The sequence below is a fragment of the Bacillus rossius genome, assembly GCF_032445375.1.
Source record: "Bacillus rossius redtenbacheri isolate Brsri chromosome 9 unlocalized genomic scaffold, Brsri_v3 Brsri_v3_scf9_1, whole genome shotgun sequence".
Lineage (NCBI taxonomy): Eukaryota > Metazoa > Arthropoda > Insecta > Phasmatodea > Bacillidae > Bacillus > Bacillus rossius.
The window spans coordinates 10792317-10809433 of record NW_026962012.1 but is presented as its reverse complement, the minus strand read 5'-3'; the positions used below and the strand labels follow the sequence as shown (position 1 = coordinate 10809433).

Genomic DNA, 17117 nt, shown 5'->3' with positions numbered 1-17117 from the left:
AGGGTATTCTCAGCTTGATAGAGAAGCCTTAGCAATTATATTTGGAGTTAAAAAGTTCTTCCAGTACTTGTACGGCCGAAGCTTTACCCTGATTACCGATCATCAACCATTAACACACATTCTAGGTAGCCATTGTGGTATTCCGCAGCTCGCTGCCAATAGGCTGCAGCGTTGGGCAGTGCTTCTTCAGGGTTTCGACTACACAGTTCAGTACGCCAAAGGTGACGCCAATTCGAATGCTGATGGCCTCTCTATGTTGCCACTTCCAAATGTTGAGCCTTCTTCAACACAATTTTCATATTTGGATGTTGGAGTGTCAGAGTTTTTGCCAGTGACGCCTCAGGAAATCAGGCGAGAATCTGAAAGGGATGGAGTGTAAGGTAAAGTCATTAGGTGTCTTAGAGATGGTTGGGCCACGCAACTGTCCGACACGCTCAAACCGTTCTATGACAAAAGAAACGAACTTGCACTAGAAGGGGGCTGCGTTTTGTGGGGGCACCGGGTCGTCATTCCCCAAGCCTTGCAGGATCGAGTGTTGCAGGAGTTGCACACCAGTCACTTTGGTATATGCAGAATGAAACCTTGGCACGTTCGTATGTATGGTGGCATCGGATAGACAAGGATTTGGAGAGGGTAGTTTCTTCTTGTACCCCATGCTTCCAGAACAAGTCCTTGCCAGACAAGTCAATCCTGCTGCCGTGGGCGTGGCCCGACTGACCTTGGCAAAGAATTCATGTGGATATCGCCTGTCCATTCATGGGAAAGCATTTCCTAGTCCTTGTGGATAGCCATTCAAAATGGCCAGAAATCAGTGTTCTTCCCAATATTACGTCGGATGCAGTCATAACACAGTTGCGTTGGTGGTTCGCTGTATACGGGTTGCCAGAACAGCTAGTTTCAGATAATGGTGTCCAGTTCTCGTCGGAAGAGTTCAATCGTTTTTGTAAACACAATGCCATAAGGCACACATTTTCACCTCCGTATCACCCTTCCTCAAACGGTCTGGCGGAAAAAATTGGTCAGAACCTTTAAAAACAAACTCAAGTCATTGGTTCACTCTAATGTTCCGCTCAACACAGCCTTACCCCGCTTCTTGTTGAGCTACAGAATAACCCCCCATACTGTCACGGGGGAGTCACCTAGCAGTTTAATGTTCGGTAGGGTTGTTCGTAACCGTTTGTCGTTGCTAGCCCCGTCTGTAGCTAACACTGTTGCAACTCGCCAAATGGGTTCGGTGGTCTCACGTTCCGCCCTCAGGAACAGAGCTTTTGATGTGAATGACAGTGTTGGGTTTACCGTTTATGCACGTGGGAAACAGAGTTGGGAGAAGGGGGTGGTCGTTGGCAAGTTGGGTCCACTCACGTACAGTGTGCAAGGGGCCAGCAGAGTCACCCATCGCCGCCACCTAGATCAGCTTCGCCCCCTTCCGCCGTTGTCGCATATGGAGGCAAACACAGTCAGCAGCAACAACATGCGGGTCAGTGGTAGAGAAACACAGCTGCCACCCTGCCACCAAACGTCCTCAACTTCGGAGCCTACAGGCAGCAGGGCAGCACTGACAGAAAAGGAGCCACAAGAAAACGTGATGGAAAGTGCAGCTGGCAGTGTCCAAAATGAAGAAAGGAGTAGGTGTAGTGATGCGGAAAGCAGGTTTAAGGGGTTTGTGCTAGGGGAAGACAGTGTATTCGTGAGTGGTGATGCCAGTAGTCAACAACGATACCCCAAAAGGAATAGGGTCCCCAAAAAAATGATGAACCTGTGATGTGTGTGAACATACATTTCTAGTAGTACTCTTTGTCCATGTGTCGTTGTTGTTTGTTTGTTCGCTACTATGGGTAGGAGAGGAGTGTGGTATATTGTGCGCTGCCAGGTTGGCAACGCACGTCCGGACATATCAGTTCCGGGATGGAGGCTTGGGATACACGGCCAAACAAAGACTGGTGCGCAGTTTGTACATTGTAATCCCAAGGTTACTACAACTTGGTTTGACCGCGCAGAGGCGCTAGGTGTGCATGGTGGATAGGGTGATGTCGGAGAAGGCAGTGTGCTATTTTTGGATACAACAACGTGAACTGTTTAATTATTTGGAATCACAAATTACAATGACAGTGATGCATGTTTGGAATGATATTGCAGCTGTCTAAATCTCTTGTTGTTAAATTAAGTTTTATTAAATACATATTTTCTTAAATTATTATTATTTTGGGTTATCCCTCTCAAATTGAATTACCTGTGTTGAAAGGAAATATTTATTTTAAGTTATGTTAGTAAAATTTTCTTGAGAGTTTTTAAAGAAGCATATTTAAATTTATTAACAGAAAAACCAATTTAAAATCAAAATAATCAAAGATAACACTAGTAAATTTCTTTTAATGCGCGAGGTTTGTTGTATCTAGGGGGCTACTTGGCCAGCTATCCACCCCATGACCGCCCTCTGGATTCCACCAATGGAGAGAAGTCAGTTCATGTCCAACATGATGGGTAAGTGTTAGGCACTAGCACATGTTCCTTTACGTTTTATGTTGGTTAGATAGGAAATCTATGAAATAAGTATACAAGTTTAAGCTTTTAGAAATGTTATCAGTATTGAAAAGCAATAGTGTTTTGAAATTAATTTTAAAACAATAAAAAAATGATATACATTTTAATCTTAAAAAATTCTAGTTTTAAAATTTCAGCATGAGCATGTCAATAGTATGTCAAAATTCAGTTCAGAGTAATGTAAATTATATATATAAAATATTCATTACTCTAAATAAGTTTAAGTAACTTTTAAAATTGTAATGCAAAATATCCATGCTATTTGTGTCATTACTATCTGGTAATTCATCGACTTCAGACAAATAAGTTGTAACATATAAAACGTTATATATTTTTAGAGTGAATTTATTGCAAAATGAATAAGATGGTTTTAATATGTGAAGAATTAAATGTGTGTAAGTAAGACACTGATATATGTTAAATAGTGTTTAGGAATTTCGCGTTCATCAAAACTCAGACTTTTCACTTTTTTGATGTTATCAAGTAATTCTGAAGTAAAAAAAAAAGTTTTTAGCCAAAAAGATAATTAAAAAATTACTATTTTTAATTGATAAAGATATTCAGTAAACAGAATTCATTAAAAGCAGTGTTTGCAAATATATATTTATATTATACATATGTGTTAATCATAATGTATTCAAATCTTGCACTTAAATATTACTATGATAATCAATGAGTCAGGAAATAATTTAACATATGATCTAATTGATTAATTGTGATGATGTAAATCTGACATTTTCTCTAGGATTGATAAGTTTAGACTTAGCAAATATTACTTATCTGATGATATGATGGTTATTTATGGCATTGAAGCTGTTTTTAAAGGGGCCCCATGCAAACCTTCTTAAATTATAAATCAAATTGTAAGAAAATGGATGTATTTATAATGTTGGTACCACTTTCGTCCTTAAATTTTAATTATTATAATAGACTATTTTATGTACTGGTTTTGTAGTCATTGAGATTTTGAAGTATTTTCTAAATAATGAAACATTTTATGCTATAAAAATATATTCAAAAAGTCTATCTTAAAAATCAGTAAGTGAGTTCAAATATTAACTCTGGCACAAAGTAAATTTATGTATGTTTAAAATGCTGCCTGCTGTTCTTGCTGCACTTAAAAAAAGTCAGAGACAGGACATCATAACTGCGCTGTAAGAGTTGTGCAAGGCACTTACCAAACTTCATAAACTGCAAAACAATGGTCTGTGTTAAGATAATTAAAAACTGTTCCACGTGTTGCAGGTCAGATTATATCACTGTCTCTTTATTCAAGTCCGGAACATTTAAAAGCTTCTTTAAACATATATTTTTCTTAGTTTTCTCCTGTTTGAAATTTTGACATAAAGAACTTGAAGTCATGATTGTAATGAATCATAGTTTTTAATCTCGAACTAACCGACTGATGAACTAATGATAGTTATTAACGACAGAAGTATGTCCGAAGAATACAAACAACAACCGGAAAATGCCTGTTTTAAAATAGTTTCTGACCTTATTTGTAATAATCCTGTAAATTTTTTTTTTCGAGGTTCTAACAGTTTGTTAAGTTAGGTGAGATACTGTAAAATCTTGTATGTAATATGTAACCAATCGTTAATACTTACAGAATTTAAAATGTCGCTAACTTACCCTAACCAACTGACCACACTATTTTAGAGTATTTCAAATGTAGCTTAACAAAACTAGGTATCTATTTTAACTGTAAAAAATCGGGTTGTTTACTACTTTATAAAATCTATGTAGCCTTCTAAAGAATTATTACTTAAAAATTTTCTTTGTGAGATAGATGTATAAACTGGATGCATGAGTCACATTTCAACAACTCTGTTGTCATTTCCGTCGGCAAACGCCGTCTACACATTGAACCCTCGAAGGATCGTCGGAGAAGGTGGGGACGTTGTAACTCGTGCTGTAGTCACAAGAGCACGATGGCGCAACAACCAAAAATAAACGATTGCAAATAAAATGTTTTTTGCCGTTACATACGTTCCAAACAAATGAGTCATCTATGCTTGCATGTTTTATTTAAAAATGGTATTTGACCTTAAATAACATAATTCTCTGTGCTTTAACCGGGAAACCTTCTTTTCACTGACGAGAGTCAAACTCCCGATAGTGCATCTTCGGTTTTTTTGGTCATTGTAAATAAATATGGTGGTGTTGATAAAAGGATACTAATGGTTGTGTACATTATAAATACTTTAAAACATTGTGGACGGTTCATTTGGTTAGGATAGCTACATCAAAGATACGGAAAAAAAAAAAAAACTTCGGGGAACTTCAGGTTTAAGCTCTTTAGTCTGTGAAAAGAAGGCGCAGTAATTCATCAAAACTTCCAAAACTCATTCGAAAATACCGAAAAAATTTCTTTGGATGATGCCGAAGTTTATAAAACATAGTGTAAAACTTTCCATTTATTAGCCTGTCACACCCAGCATACTGTTTTACGGTATTTTAGTTTCCTTCTTACTAATTCGCAAATTATGACTCTCTCTTCCAAATCCATGGATTTCCAAAAGGTTTGGTGACTGTCATCCTTCGTGAGCGCACTCCGCTTTGATGAAGTGACGTGACAGTGACAGAAATATTTTTGTCACGGTGACAAAAGTCACTCGTGCGCGCTAGGCCTTACACGGATAAATAAAATAATGGTAATAGCATTACCGAATGCACCAGTTTAACCATCTTTCAAAAACAAAAAATCTAACAAGCATTTCAAACAGCGTTGCGTTAGCGACGCAAATGGAAATAGGAAATATTTCCAATCGGGAAGACTGCCGCGCTGATGTGTTGGACGAGTGACAGGTGGTTGGTGTTACCGCCGCAGCGTCGTCCCTGGGCGCGGCCATCACGATGCCCGTGTGCGGCTACCTCATCGCGGCGGTGGGCTGGCAGTCCGTGTTCTACGTGACGGGGCTGGTGGGCGTGGCCTGGAGCGTCGTGTGGTTCCTGGTGGTGTTCGACTCGCCCGCCCAGCACCCGCGCATCTCGCGCGAGGAGCGCGAGACCATCGAGAAGGCCATCGGCGGCTCCGCCAGCCACAGCAGGGTGAGCCTCACCTCCCAGGAGGCTGTGTCACGGGGTGTGTACCCCTTTACCAGCCCTCACCTTCCAGGGGGCTGTGTCACGGGGTGTGTACCCCTCTGCCAGCCCTCACCTTCCAGGAGGCTGTGTCACGGGGTGTGTACCCCTTTACCAGCCCTCACCTTCCAGTAGGCTGTGTCACGGGGTGTGTACCCCTCTGCCAGCCCTCACCTCCCAGGAGGCTGTGTCACGGGGTGTGTACCCCTCTGCCAGCCCTCACCTCCCAGGAGGCTGTGTCATGGGGTGTGAACCCCTTTACCAGCCCTCACCTTCCAGGGGGCTGTGTCACGGGGTGTGTACCCCTTTACCAGGCCTCACCTTCCAGGGGGCTGTGTCATGGGGTGTGAACCCCTTTACCAGCCCTCACCTCCCAGGAGGCTGTGTCACGGGGTGTGTACCCCTCTGCCAGCCCTCACCTTCCAGGAGGCTGTGTCACGGGGTGTGTACCCCTTTACCAGCCCTCACCTTCCAGTAGGCTGTGTCACGGGGTGTGTACCCCTTTACCAGGCCTCACCTTCCAGGGGGCTGTGTCATGGGGTGTGAACCCCTTTACCAGCCCTCACCTTCCAGGAGGCTGTGTCACGGGGTGTGTACCCCTCTGCCAGCCCTCACCTTCCAGGGGGCTGTGTCATGGGGTGTGAACCCCTTTACCAGCCCTCACCTTCCAGGAGGCTGTGTCACGGGGTGTGTACCCCTCTGCCAGCCCTCACCTTCCAGGAGGCTGTGTCACGGGGTGTGTACCCCTCTGCCAGCCCTCACCTTCCAGGGGGCTGTGTCAAGGGGTGTGAACCCCTTTACCAGCCCTCACCTTCCAGGAGGCTGTGTCACGGGGTGTGTACCCCTTTACCAGCCCTCACCTTCCAGGAGGCTGTGTCACGGGGTGTGTACCCCTCTGCCAGCCCTCACCTTCCAGGAGGCTGTGTCACGGGGTGTGAACCCCTTTACCAGCCCTCACCTTCCAGGAGGCTGTGTCACGGGGTGTGTACCCCTTTACCAGCCCTCACCTTCCAGGGGGCTGTGTCACGGGGTGTGTACCCCTCTGCCAGCCCTCACCTCCCAGGAGGCTGTGTCACGGGGTGTGTACCCCTCTGCCAGCCCTCACCTCCCAGGAGGCTGTGTCATGGGGTGTGAACCCCTTTACCAGCCCTCACCTTCCAGGGGGCTGTGTCACGGGGTGTGTACCCCTCTGCCAGCCCTCACCTCCCAGGAGGCTGTGTCACGGGGTGTGTACCCCTCTGCCAGCCCTCACCTTCCAGGAGGCTGTGTCACGGGGTGTGTACCCCTCTGCCAGCCCTCACCTTCCAGGGGGCTGTGTCACGGGGTGTGTACCCCTCTGCCAGCCCTCACCTCCCAGGAGGCTGTGTCACGGGGTGTGTACCCCTTTACCAGCCCTCACCTTCCAGGAGGCTGTGTCACGGGGTGTGTACCCCTTTACCAGCCCTCACCTTCCAGTAGGCTGTGTCACGGGGTGTGTACCCCTTTACCAGCCCTCACCTTCCAGTAGGCTGTGTCACGGGGTGTGTACCCCTTTACCAGCCCTCACCTTCCAGTAGGCTGTGTCACGGGGTGTGTACCCATTTACCAGCCCTCACCTTCCAGGAGGCTGTGTCATGGGGTGTGTACCCCTTTACCAGCCCTCACCTTCCAGTAGGCTGTGTCACGGGGTGTGTACCCCTTTACCAGCCCTCACCTTCCAGGAGGCTGTGTCACGGGGTGTGTACCCCTTTACCAGCCCTCATCTTCCAGGAGGCTGTGTCACGGGGTGTGTACCCCTCTGCCAGCCCTCACCTTCCAGGGGGCTGTGTCATGGGGTGTGAACCCCTCTGCCAGCCCTCACCTCCCAGGAGGCTGTGTCATGGGGTGTGTACCCCTCTGCCAGCCCTCACCTCCCAGGAGGCTGTGTCACGGGGTGTGTACCCCTTTACCAGCCCTCACCTTCCAGGAGGCTATGTCACGGGGTGTGTACCCCTTTACCAGCCCTCACCTTCCAGGAGGCTGTGTCACGGGGTGTGTACCCCTCTGCCAGCCCTCACCTTCCAGGGGGCTGTGTCACGGGGTGTGTACCCCTCTACCAGCCCTCACCTTCCAGGAGGCTGTGTCACGGGGTGTGTACCCCTCTGCCAGCCCTCACCTTCCAGGGGGCTGTGTCACGGGGTGTGTACCCCTCTGCCAGCCCTCACCTCCCAGGAGGCTGTGTCACGGGGTGTGTACCCCTTTACCAGCCCTCACCTTCCAGGAGGCTGTGTCACGGGGTGTGTACCCCTTTACCAGCCCTCACCTTCCAGTGGGCTGTGTCACGGGGTGTGTACCCCTTTACCAGCCCTCACCTTCCAGGAGGCTGTGTCATGGGGTGTGTACCCCTTTACCAGCCCTCACCTTCCAGTAGGCTGTGTCACGGGGTGTGTACCCCTTTACCAGCCCTCACCTTCCAGTAGGCTGTGTCACGGGGTGTGTACCCCTTTACCAGCCCTCACCTTCCAGGGGGCTGTGTCATGGGGTGTATACCCTTCTACCCATGTAGCTCACAAGGTCTCCGGTACATTAAAAAAAATCTTACTGCTACCTTACTAAAAGTTTGTAATGTTCCAGTAATGTTACATCAACGTATATTAAACTTTTGTTCTGTTTTGTAAAACATAGGGGAAAAAACTTTGTTTACTAAACATGGCTGGGGGAGGGGGGAGGATGGAGCAAACTTCTTATCGGTTCGCTTGGTTTTTAAGACCAGGGTCTATAACGTTGTCTCGCTTGTTTGCTTGCAACATTGTCGGTTAGTCTGATCCACCCCTGAAATTCCAAACGAGGCCTTACCGAAAACAAAAAAATATTCGCTAGCCTCAATTTCTTTTGAAGTGGCCCATTCCCCACCCTCGCTGCACCACATGGGCCTCTTTTGACTGCGTCCGCTGACCCACAAATCACTATGATTCATTTATTAATGTATACACAGTCATGTCTAGTGGTCTTATTGTGAGTTCATACTCTGTTTACATTTGTAAATGGAACAGAAAAACGTATGTAAAATTGCAAATATTTGTAAATTTGTACATTGACATTCAAACAACTGTATCCCTACAAAATAGTGTTCGTATTAAAATGTTTTGTGTTGTCCCACCATCTTTAATAGTTAAAGTTATTTGTAAACCGTTTCTTGACTAGCTTTCCTTTTTTTACTGAGCACAATGTAAAGCATAATAAAAAATGTCAAATTATTTAATATTCAATTATTTTTTAACATCGTTAAATAATTAATGCATGGATGAATCACTAATTAAAATATAAAATGATGCACTCATTTTCGTAAGAAATACTCAGTATTATCTCGTAAAACTTATTGATATAATATGCAAAAATAACCGTAGCCATGTGTTTTACAAAGTTACAATATCTTTCTGATAGTGTTACAAACTATTTCTCGGCAACTGGTTTCCAAAGGAATATTTGTAAATGTACAAAAACATTTATAATTCTAAGAGGCAGTGGAATCAGTTGGCACTGATTCAAGTTTGAGTGGCATCGTCACAGGACAATGAACACTTGGACCCAAATAGCACAGGGAAAATAATACTAAGCCAGAAGTGGGATGGGGGTTTATTTCCACCTCCATGGCCTACACTGACAGTCAATTGTATATTACATAAAGCAGTGAAAGTTTGGAATACAACATTTTTATGCCATCAACATTGACTGGCTAATAATTTTTTATATTTTCTGTACTTGGTTGTAGGAGATTTCAGATATATTTATTTTATCAGCAAACAAATTTTCATAAGAATTTATATAACAATGCTTATATTGCCTTCCTCTCACTGATTTTCGAACATTTGATTTTTTAGATGGAAACGGATTTTGGTATGTGAATGTATATTGAACATAATAATTCACGACATCACGGTAGAAAATATTTAACGAAAGTTGAATCACACTAAAATACAAACAGGGTTGAAATTATTTTTCCTAGTTTTAATAACTTGCCAATATTCACAATTTTTTTTTGCTGAAAATTTTAATTGTTTGAAAATGTTATCTTATAAAATATTATTCAGTGACTATTAATGAATTAAGTTTTCACTTAACAAATATTGAAGTAATATTCATTATTGGCAGTAAATTTAACTAAAATTCTGCATTAAAATTCATTAAAATTTAAGAAAAAATAAAGAATTTTTAGTGACATGTTAAATTTTTTGGAAAATTCTCGTGCTGATAGATTTTTTGGTATTTTCTTTATCCATCCTAGTATTAACATAAATTACTTGAGAAATGTGTTTTTACTGGAGCCTGAAAATCTGATTAAAATTTTTTTTTTAACTGTGTTCTGTTTTCAGCCCAAGAGTGTGCCGTGGCGACAGATCTTCACATCGATGCCTGTGTGGGCGATTGTGATCACGCACACTGCCAGCATCTTCGGCTACTTCACCATCGTCAACCAGCTGCCCACCTACATGAAGTACATCCTCAACTTCAACATCAAGTCGGTGAGTACATAAGCATCCAACATAAGTCAGATGGCCTCTGATTGGCCAGACATCCCAGTCCACCAGAACAGAAAGGACCACTGGTTAGCCAGAGGCCTAACTCCGATTGGCTAATCAGAAGAACGGAAGGGTCTGATTTGCCCACAGCTGCAGCCAGTTAGGAAACACTCGCCTGTTGGGCGAGAGTGCTTAAAGACGGGAGCATTTCCAAGAATTTCAGTAGTTGACTGATCCCTGAAGATGGTATATAGGATATATATGTTTAAACATACACATACAATACCGGTTAGTTGTGTTTCTTACTGTTATGGCATTCCACGTAACATGTACCCAGTGTATCATTTCCAGATCTACAGTATTGTAATTAATTTTTCTGCCACATCAACATTTCAGCTTATCAACTGAAAGTCTTGATGTTATAAAGGTACAACCTTTATATATGTACAGGATAATTATAAAGTACGTGAAACATTTCATAAAATCGGTACAACGAAATGGAAAAGAAAAACGTAACAAATTATATACCGCGTGAAAGAACAACTCTCACAGTTTTTTTCAATGTAGCGCCAAAAAGCTATTTTAAAAAACAACCGACAGGGGCGCTAGTGCATGTAGTTGCTGAAAATGGCTGTGAACCAGGCCGAGAAAGCCTTTTGTGTGCTTGAATACGCCCGTAGCGAATCGGTAGTGAGTGTCCAAAGAGCTTTCCGTGGCAAGTTTAGCAAAACACCACCAATTAACAATAGCATAAGGAAGTGGTACAAGAAATTCAAGGAAGACGGCTGTTTGTGCGATGCAAAACTGTCGGGTCGGCCAGGCGTGTCACAACAGACAGTGGATTGTGTACGGAACGTGATGGTACGGAGTCCCAAGAAGTCAACTTATCGGGCTAGTCCAGAATTGAACATCTCTCAGCATATAGTGTGGAAAATTCTTCGTAAGCGATTAAGAGTGAAGCCGTACAAATTACAGCTTCTGCAAGCCATCAGCCACGATGACAAATTGCTCCGACTGCAGTTCTGCATTGCCATGCAGAACCGTCTTGAAGACGATGACTTTGCAAGCAAATTAATCTTCAGTGACGAGGCCACTTTTCATCTCTCAGGAAGAGTCAACCGACTCAACACACGTATAAGGGGGACAGAGAATCCACATGCAACTCTCGAACACGTCTGAGATTCGCCAAAAGTTAACGTGTTCTGTGCCATGTCAAACAAGACAGTTTATGGCCCCTTCTTCTTCGCTGAGAGAACTGTCACCGGTATCACCTACCTCGACATGCTACAATTGTGGCTTATGCCACAACTTGAAGCTGATAGCAGGGACTTCATCTTCCAACATGATGATGGCGCACCAACTCATTACCACAATGTGGTACGAGATTATCAGAATGAGACATTGCCACATCGCTGGATGGGCCGTGGGGCGGCCGCTGACCAAGTGCTACTCCCATGGCCACCACGATCACCGGACTTGACACCTTGCGATTTTTTCTTGTGGGGATACATCAAGGATAGTGTTTATGTTCCACCTCTACCACAGAACCTTGACGAATTGAGACACCGCATCGTAGCAGCTGCTCTTACCATCAATCATGATATTCTGGGTCGGGTATGGGCAGAATTGGACTATCGATTAGATGTGTGTCGTGTGACGCAAGGTGGACACATAGAACATTTATAACTAGTGAAAAAAAACTTTGAGAGTTTTTCTTTCACGTGGTATATAATTTGTTACATAATTCTTAGCCATTTCACTGCACCGATTTTTTTAAATGTTTCACGGAGTTTATAATTATCCTGTATATATATATATATATATGAAAACACAATTGAATATTATTGATACATATAAGTATAATTTTCTGTTTAGTTAAAATCTATAAAAGAATATTTTTTGAATACTCAAAAATTATATCAATTATTTTATTAGTATCTCAGGACTATTATAACTGTTTTAATATGATGAAAATAATAATTACAATCGGATTAATATTATTAATAACACTGTCTTGTTGCATGAAATTAATTTTCCTTTGTGTGTTTTTATCGTACTAAACAACTGTATGAAAAACTTATGTTATATGTTACTAAGGAAAGCAGGCAGTAACAAAAATGTTTGATCATTGTAAAACTTAAAGCGATTTTTTATGGTGTGGCGGGGTGTGGATGGGGGGTTTATGTAGAGAATAATCACTATTCACAAACCCCCGATAAAAGTAACGGTTGCAGGATCGTTTAGCCAGTTTTTATATCATGGACTATTTTTCTGCAATGGGTTGTACATTGGTGTGTCCTCCGTCACATCACAGTAAATTTTTGTTTTTTAAATGGAACAGAAATATTCACGTAAAATGACCAATGTTTTTTAAATTTTATACATTGACATGAAAAAAAAACTGCACCACTGCAAAATAGTGTTCGCAGTAATACTGGGCTCGGATTCTTGTCCTGGTATTTACTCTTTGTGTCGTCCCAGTACCTCCTATAGTTAAAGTTATTTGTAAAACTTTCCCTGAATAGCTTCAAAGTAATAACTGCACATATTAATAATATAATAAAACAAAATAAAGTTTTTATAGTGAATACTTAATTTCAAAAAATTCAGTTTAAAAAAATCATGAAATCATTCAACGATAAAAGCTGTTTATTTAATTAAGCGGACGGGTTCGCCCCAAGGAGAAAATTGACGCGGCGAGACCTCGTGGACATAGAGAAATGACGCACACTCACTATTTATGTGTCTATGAAACATGATTTTTTTTCTGCAATTTAAATTCTAACATTAAAAAAGAGTATTGAAAATTGAAACAAATATGGTGACACTACAAACTGTCAGGATCTTTATTTTTTTCTTACTCTCTACTTAGTTCCTTACAATAGCATTCACTCTCGCTCTCTCTCTCTTTCTATTCCCCCTCCCCAGGAGCGTTAAACGTTTAACGCAACCTTGTTGGAAGTCGCATTAGAAGTATAACTTCAAAATATAAAATGATGCAATTATCTTGGCGACTAGTAATATGTGGTGGAAGTAAGGAAAGTGTTGCTCTGCGAGGCGCTCGCTCGTGATTGGTCCTCGCCACAAGCGCGCGTCGTGCCCGCAGAACGGCTGGTTCTCGAGCCTGCCGTACCTCGGCAAGTACGTGTTCGCGGTGGCGACCAGCATGCTGTGCGACTACCTGCGGCGCACCGGCCGGCTGACCACCACCCAGGCCCGCAAGATCTTCACGACCGTCGGTGAGTGCCCGTCCGCGCCTTCGGGTCTCGTTTGTGGCTCAAGTTCGAGCACCTAACCGCCCTCCCCAACTCCCTTTCCCGCCTAGTCTGCTTTACCGCCGCTTGTTGATGTGCCCTCGACAAGGCCCTGCCTACCTGGGCACAGCTCCACAAGTATCCACTAGATCTGAACACTACTCAAGGATATCAGAATGGCCTAATGAATATACACTGATGGTAGATGAGTAGTTCTGTTTCAATATATATTTTTTTTAAATTTTAGTTTTAGGACAGTGAATATGGCTAAAACACGTTGTGAGCAGGCCAGGCCCCCAACATCATTCTGTGGGCCCCATTGCTAGAAGTCATGATGGGCCCCCGTAAATTAAAAAAAAAAAATTGGCATTTTTGTTTATGGTTTTAGTTTTTTATTTTTAAACTTTATCACAATTGTTTTTAAAACACATATTAAAACTAGTTTTTAGTCATTGTTTTGATTGTCAACGTAAATTTAGATAAATTTATTGGAAATTAAATGTGAATTTTTGGTATAGGAGAAACTTACTAGTTGTGCAATTCCAACTAAGTCAACTTCAATTAATGAAATGAATGTTTGAAAATTAAATCAAGTTGTAATCCTTAAAATTATTATTTAAAATCAGAGTAATCTCAATCATAAAAAGTTGTAAAATTATATTTTACTCGTTAAATATATTGCATTTTTAAATCGCGTTACTAATAATGACAATCTCAATAATCACTTGCTCATTATTAAATAGGCGCCATGTTAAGAAATATATGAAATTATTTTATTACTGAAATCATTAAAAACAAATCTATTGGCAACGGACGCTGTATTTAAATCAAGTTCTAGAGTTACAATGTATGTTTGCAAAAAAATTATCAATTAGTTAAAATTTTAGTTAAACTAGATACAGATCTTATACTAAACTTTACAAAGGTTAAGTTGTATCTGAAATCAATTAATTAATTCAGAACATCATTTATCAATAAGTTTATAAATTTATCTATATGATTATATGTCAAAAGTAATTTGGAAAGAAATTAAATGCTATTAAATTATTGTGCAATGGTAGTTCAAATATAGAGCATAAAAAAATTTACTATTAAATTAAAATCAGTACTACTAGGGAAATTAAAGTTATAGTGATAATATATTAAAAATAAAAATATTAAATAAAAATTTATCGTTAAAATTATATTCTCATCACACACGGAAAAGTATGTGATGTCAAACCAAAAATATAAGTTTAGAATTCAGATACAACTTTGGATTACAAATATACTCTATTACACATAAAACATTTACTAATGAAATACATACATTCGTAGACTTCTCTTTCTCACATATCAACATCTTTTTGGAACTGTTATCGCACCGTCAACGTAGTCTGGTGAAACTTCTAATCTCGCTGGTACAGCTACCACAGCTGTAGAAGTTCCTCTCCGTCTGGATGAAGTAATGATAAAAGTCTGGTAGTTCTCCGTTATTCGATTTATGCACAGTCAGACATACTGCTGCACGGGGTGACTCTTCGTTTAACTTATCTATAATATAAAAATGAATCGCAAAATGTGTTGGTAAGCCTGGACCAATTTGGCCAATTTTTTTTTCAAATGTTCGTTGAAGTTCAAAGATGGTTTTTACGGCGAAAAAAAATTCGAATAATTGCCGGAAAAACCCTAAAACCAGCCCTTTTCTTTTTCCCATACAAACGTTTTCTAACTAAAACGAGCACTCATTGTTGTTTAAACAATGTAGGTATGTTCCTAACGTCAAAGAGTCAATTTGCACTTTATTACCTCTGTAATAATAGTAAAATAAATGATCGGTAAATTTCTTAAGTTAAAAAATAATTTTCTTTATGTTATGGTAGGTTACCCCTACCTAACGATTTTGCCCCTACACGGCAGGACATCTGCGAAACGGTCAAGTCAAGAGGGTTGTATAACACTAGATATGTTCTTTTCATTTGTTGTTCTGCCAACAAATAATTTCAACAGATATTCGCTTAGTGCAATATCACGGGAGTAAAACGTTGTACCGTTGATGATAGTTACGAAGACATTCCGCGCCATTTGATGCACGTGATATTACTTTAAGTTAATATTTGTTGAAAATATTTGTGGCAGAACGAAAAATGATAGGGAGTTATGGAGTTAAAATGTTATAAATAGCATTTTTAAAAAAAAGTAATGCCAAAAAAAGAGAGAAAAAAAGGAATTTGGCGTGTGAGATTATTGCATGTCACAAAATAATCTATAATATAGATATGCCTCCTATTAGACGAATCAATTTAGGTAGAAGAACCCGAAATGCTACAAACCAAGCTAATTACCGATCTAATCATGCACTACAATGAAAATAAAAATTATTATGTTTCACATGATTAACAATAAAGAGATTACTTATTTTTTTGATTTAATTATATTTATTTATTATATTTAATTATTTATTTAATTATATTACCTTTTCACAACACCCTATCACCAGGGTGACGGATCTGTTCAGGAGAATTTTTTGTCCCGACTATAAAATATGTAGGAACAAAAAAATGTCACATTACAAATCATTTTGACAGGACTTCATTGCAATTTAATTAGGCAGTACGAAGTCTGCCGGGTCAGCTAGTCACCAATAAAAGTCTATGTCTTGAATGTTGTATCACACTAAATCTTATAGTGAAATTAGTCCGTTCACTCGATGAAAAGGTAATTTCAAATCTAGTGACACTGTAAAATTCTTCAAGACACAATACACTTATATTGCAACGATGATCTATACGATGAGTCGTGATTAAATTCACATTCGGTGAAATGTCACAATAAAAACCAATCCACTATGTGGTCATACAAGCTTCAAAACAAATTGAAACTTTTAAAACAAACAATCTCAGACTCAAATAAAATATTTCAGGAGCAGTATCAACGACATGCTCACTGTTCTCAATAACTAGCAACATATGTCGTTCACAGAGCTTGTATTTCAACTAAAAAAATGGTCTTTAAAGAAAATACTATGAAATTTCATTACAGAAAATAGCTCCCCTAAAATGAAGAAAAATCAAATAAATGTTTCACAAATAGGTCCTACTACTAAAATCAACTGAAATTCAAAGCAAAGCAAAAAAAAAAAAACGTGTACATTAAATAAAAGTTGTATTGTAGTGTTTATGAAAATTGATAGTTCAAATTTTTCTGGCTTTGATCATTGAGAATTTTTCAATTACCTCTCTGAAGTCAAGGCTTGATGCAAGACGGTGTTAGATTGCCAACACTCAAAGTGAATTAAGACGTTCTTGGGTCATTGATGAACGTTGCCATGTTTTTAATACGTTTCCCAGCTGGCTGAATGCTCTTTCTGCTGATTCAACGGTAACTGGAATCGTACAAAAGATTCTTAATGCAATACAGACATTTATGAATATTAGTTCTAATTGTTTCTCACGGATTGAATTCAACAACTCTAGCGGGTTACTTAAAACATTATTTTGTTCAACTTGAAACACCGAATTTTAAATATGTTTCAGGTGTATTATTTCGTCAGGAAAGTTTACTGACAAATCGTTCTTATACGTTATGACTAAGTTTTCAACCTTAGCCCTCAAATCACTGTCTTACATAGAGCTGAATTGAAGAACTGGGCTGAAGAGTTCAGTGAGTGTCTTGGTCGCTTCAAATCTTGTCTTGAGATCATTTAAAATAAGATCCAAAGCTCTATACTCAATACTAGTTTTAAAGGGTTTTTTCTTCTTCTTCTGTACTAGTTGTTTCC

General features: G+C 40.5%; 1 protein-coding gene across 1 annotated transcript in view; it reads left to right on the top strand.

Moving 5' to 3' along the window:
- LOC134542546 (sialin) overlaps window positions 1–17117 on the top strand; it is a 72545-nt gene that overhangs the window by 27339 nt on the left and 28089 nt on the right. Inside the window, exons 4-7 of the mRNA XM_063386907.1 lie at window positions 2397–2481; window positions 5372–5592; window positions 9957–10106; window positions 13210–13342. Of these exons, the coding sequence (XP_063242977.1) occupies window positions 2397–2481; window positions 5372–5592; window positions 9957–10106; window positions 13210–13342 (589 nt within the window). The remainder of the gene's footprint in view (window positions 1–2396; window positions 2482–5371; window positions 5593–9956; window positions 10107–13209; window positions 13343–17117) is intronic.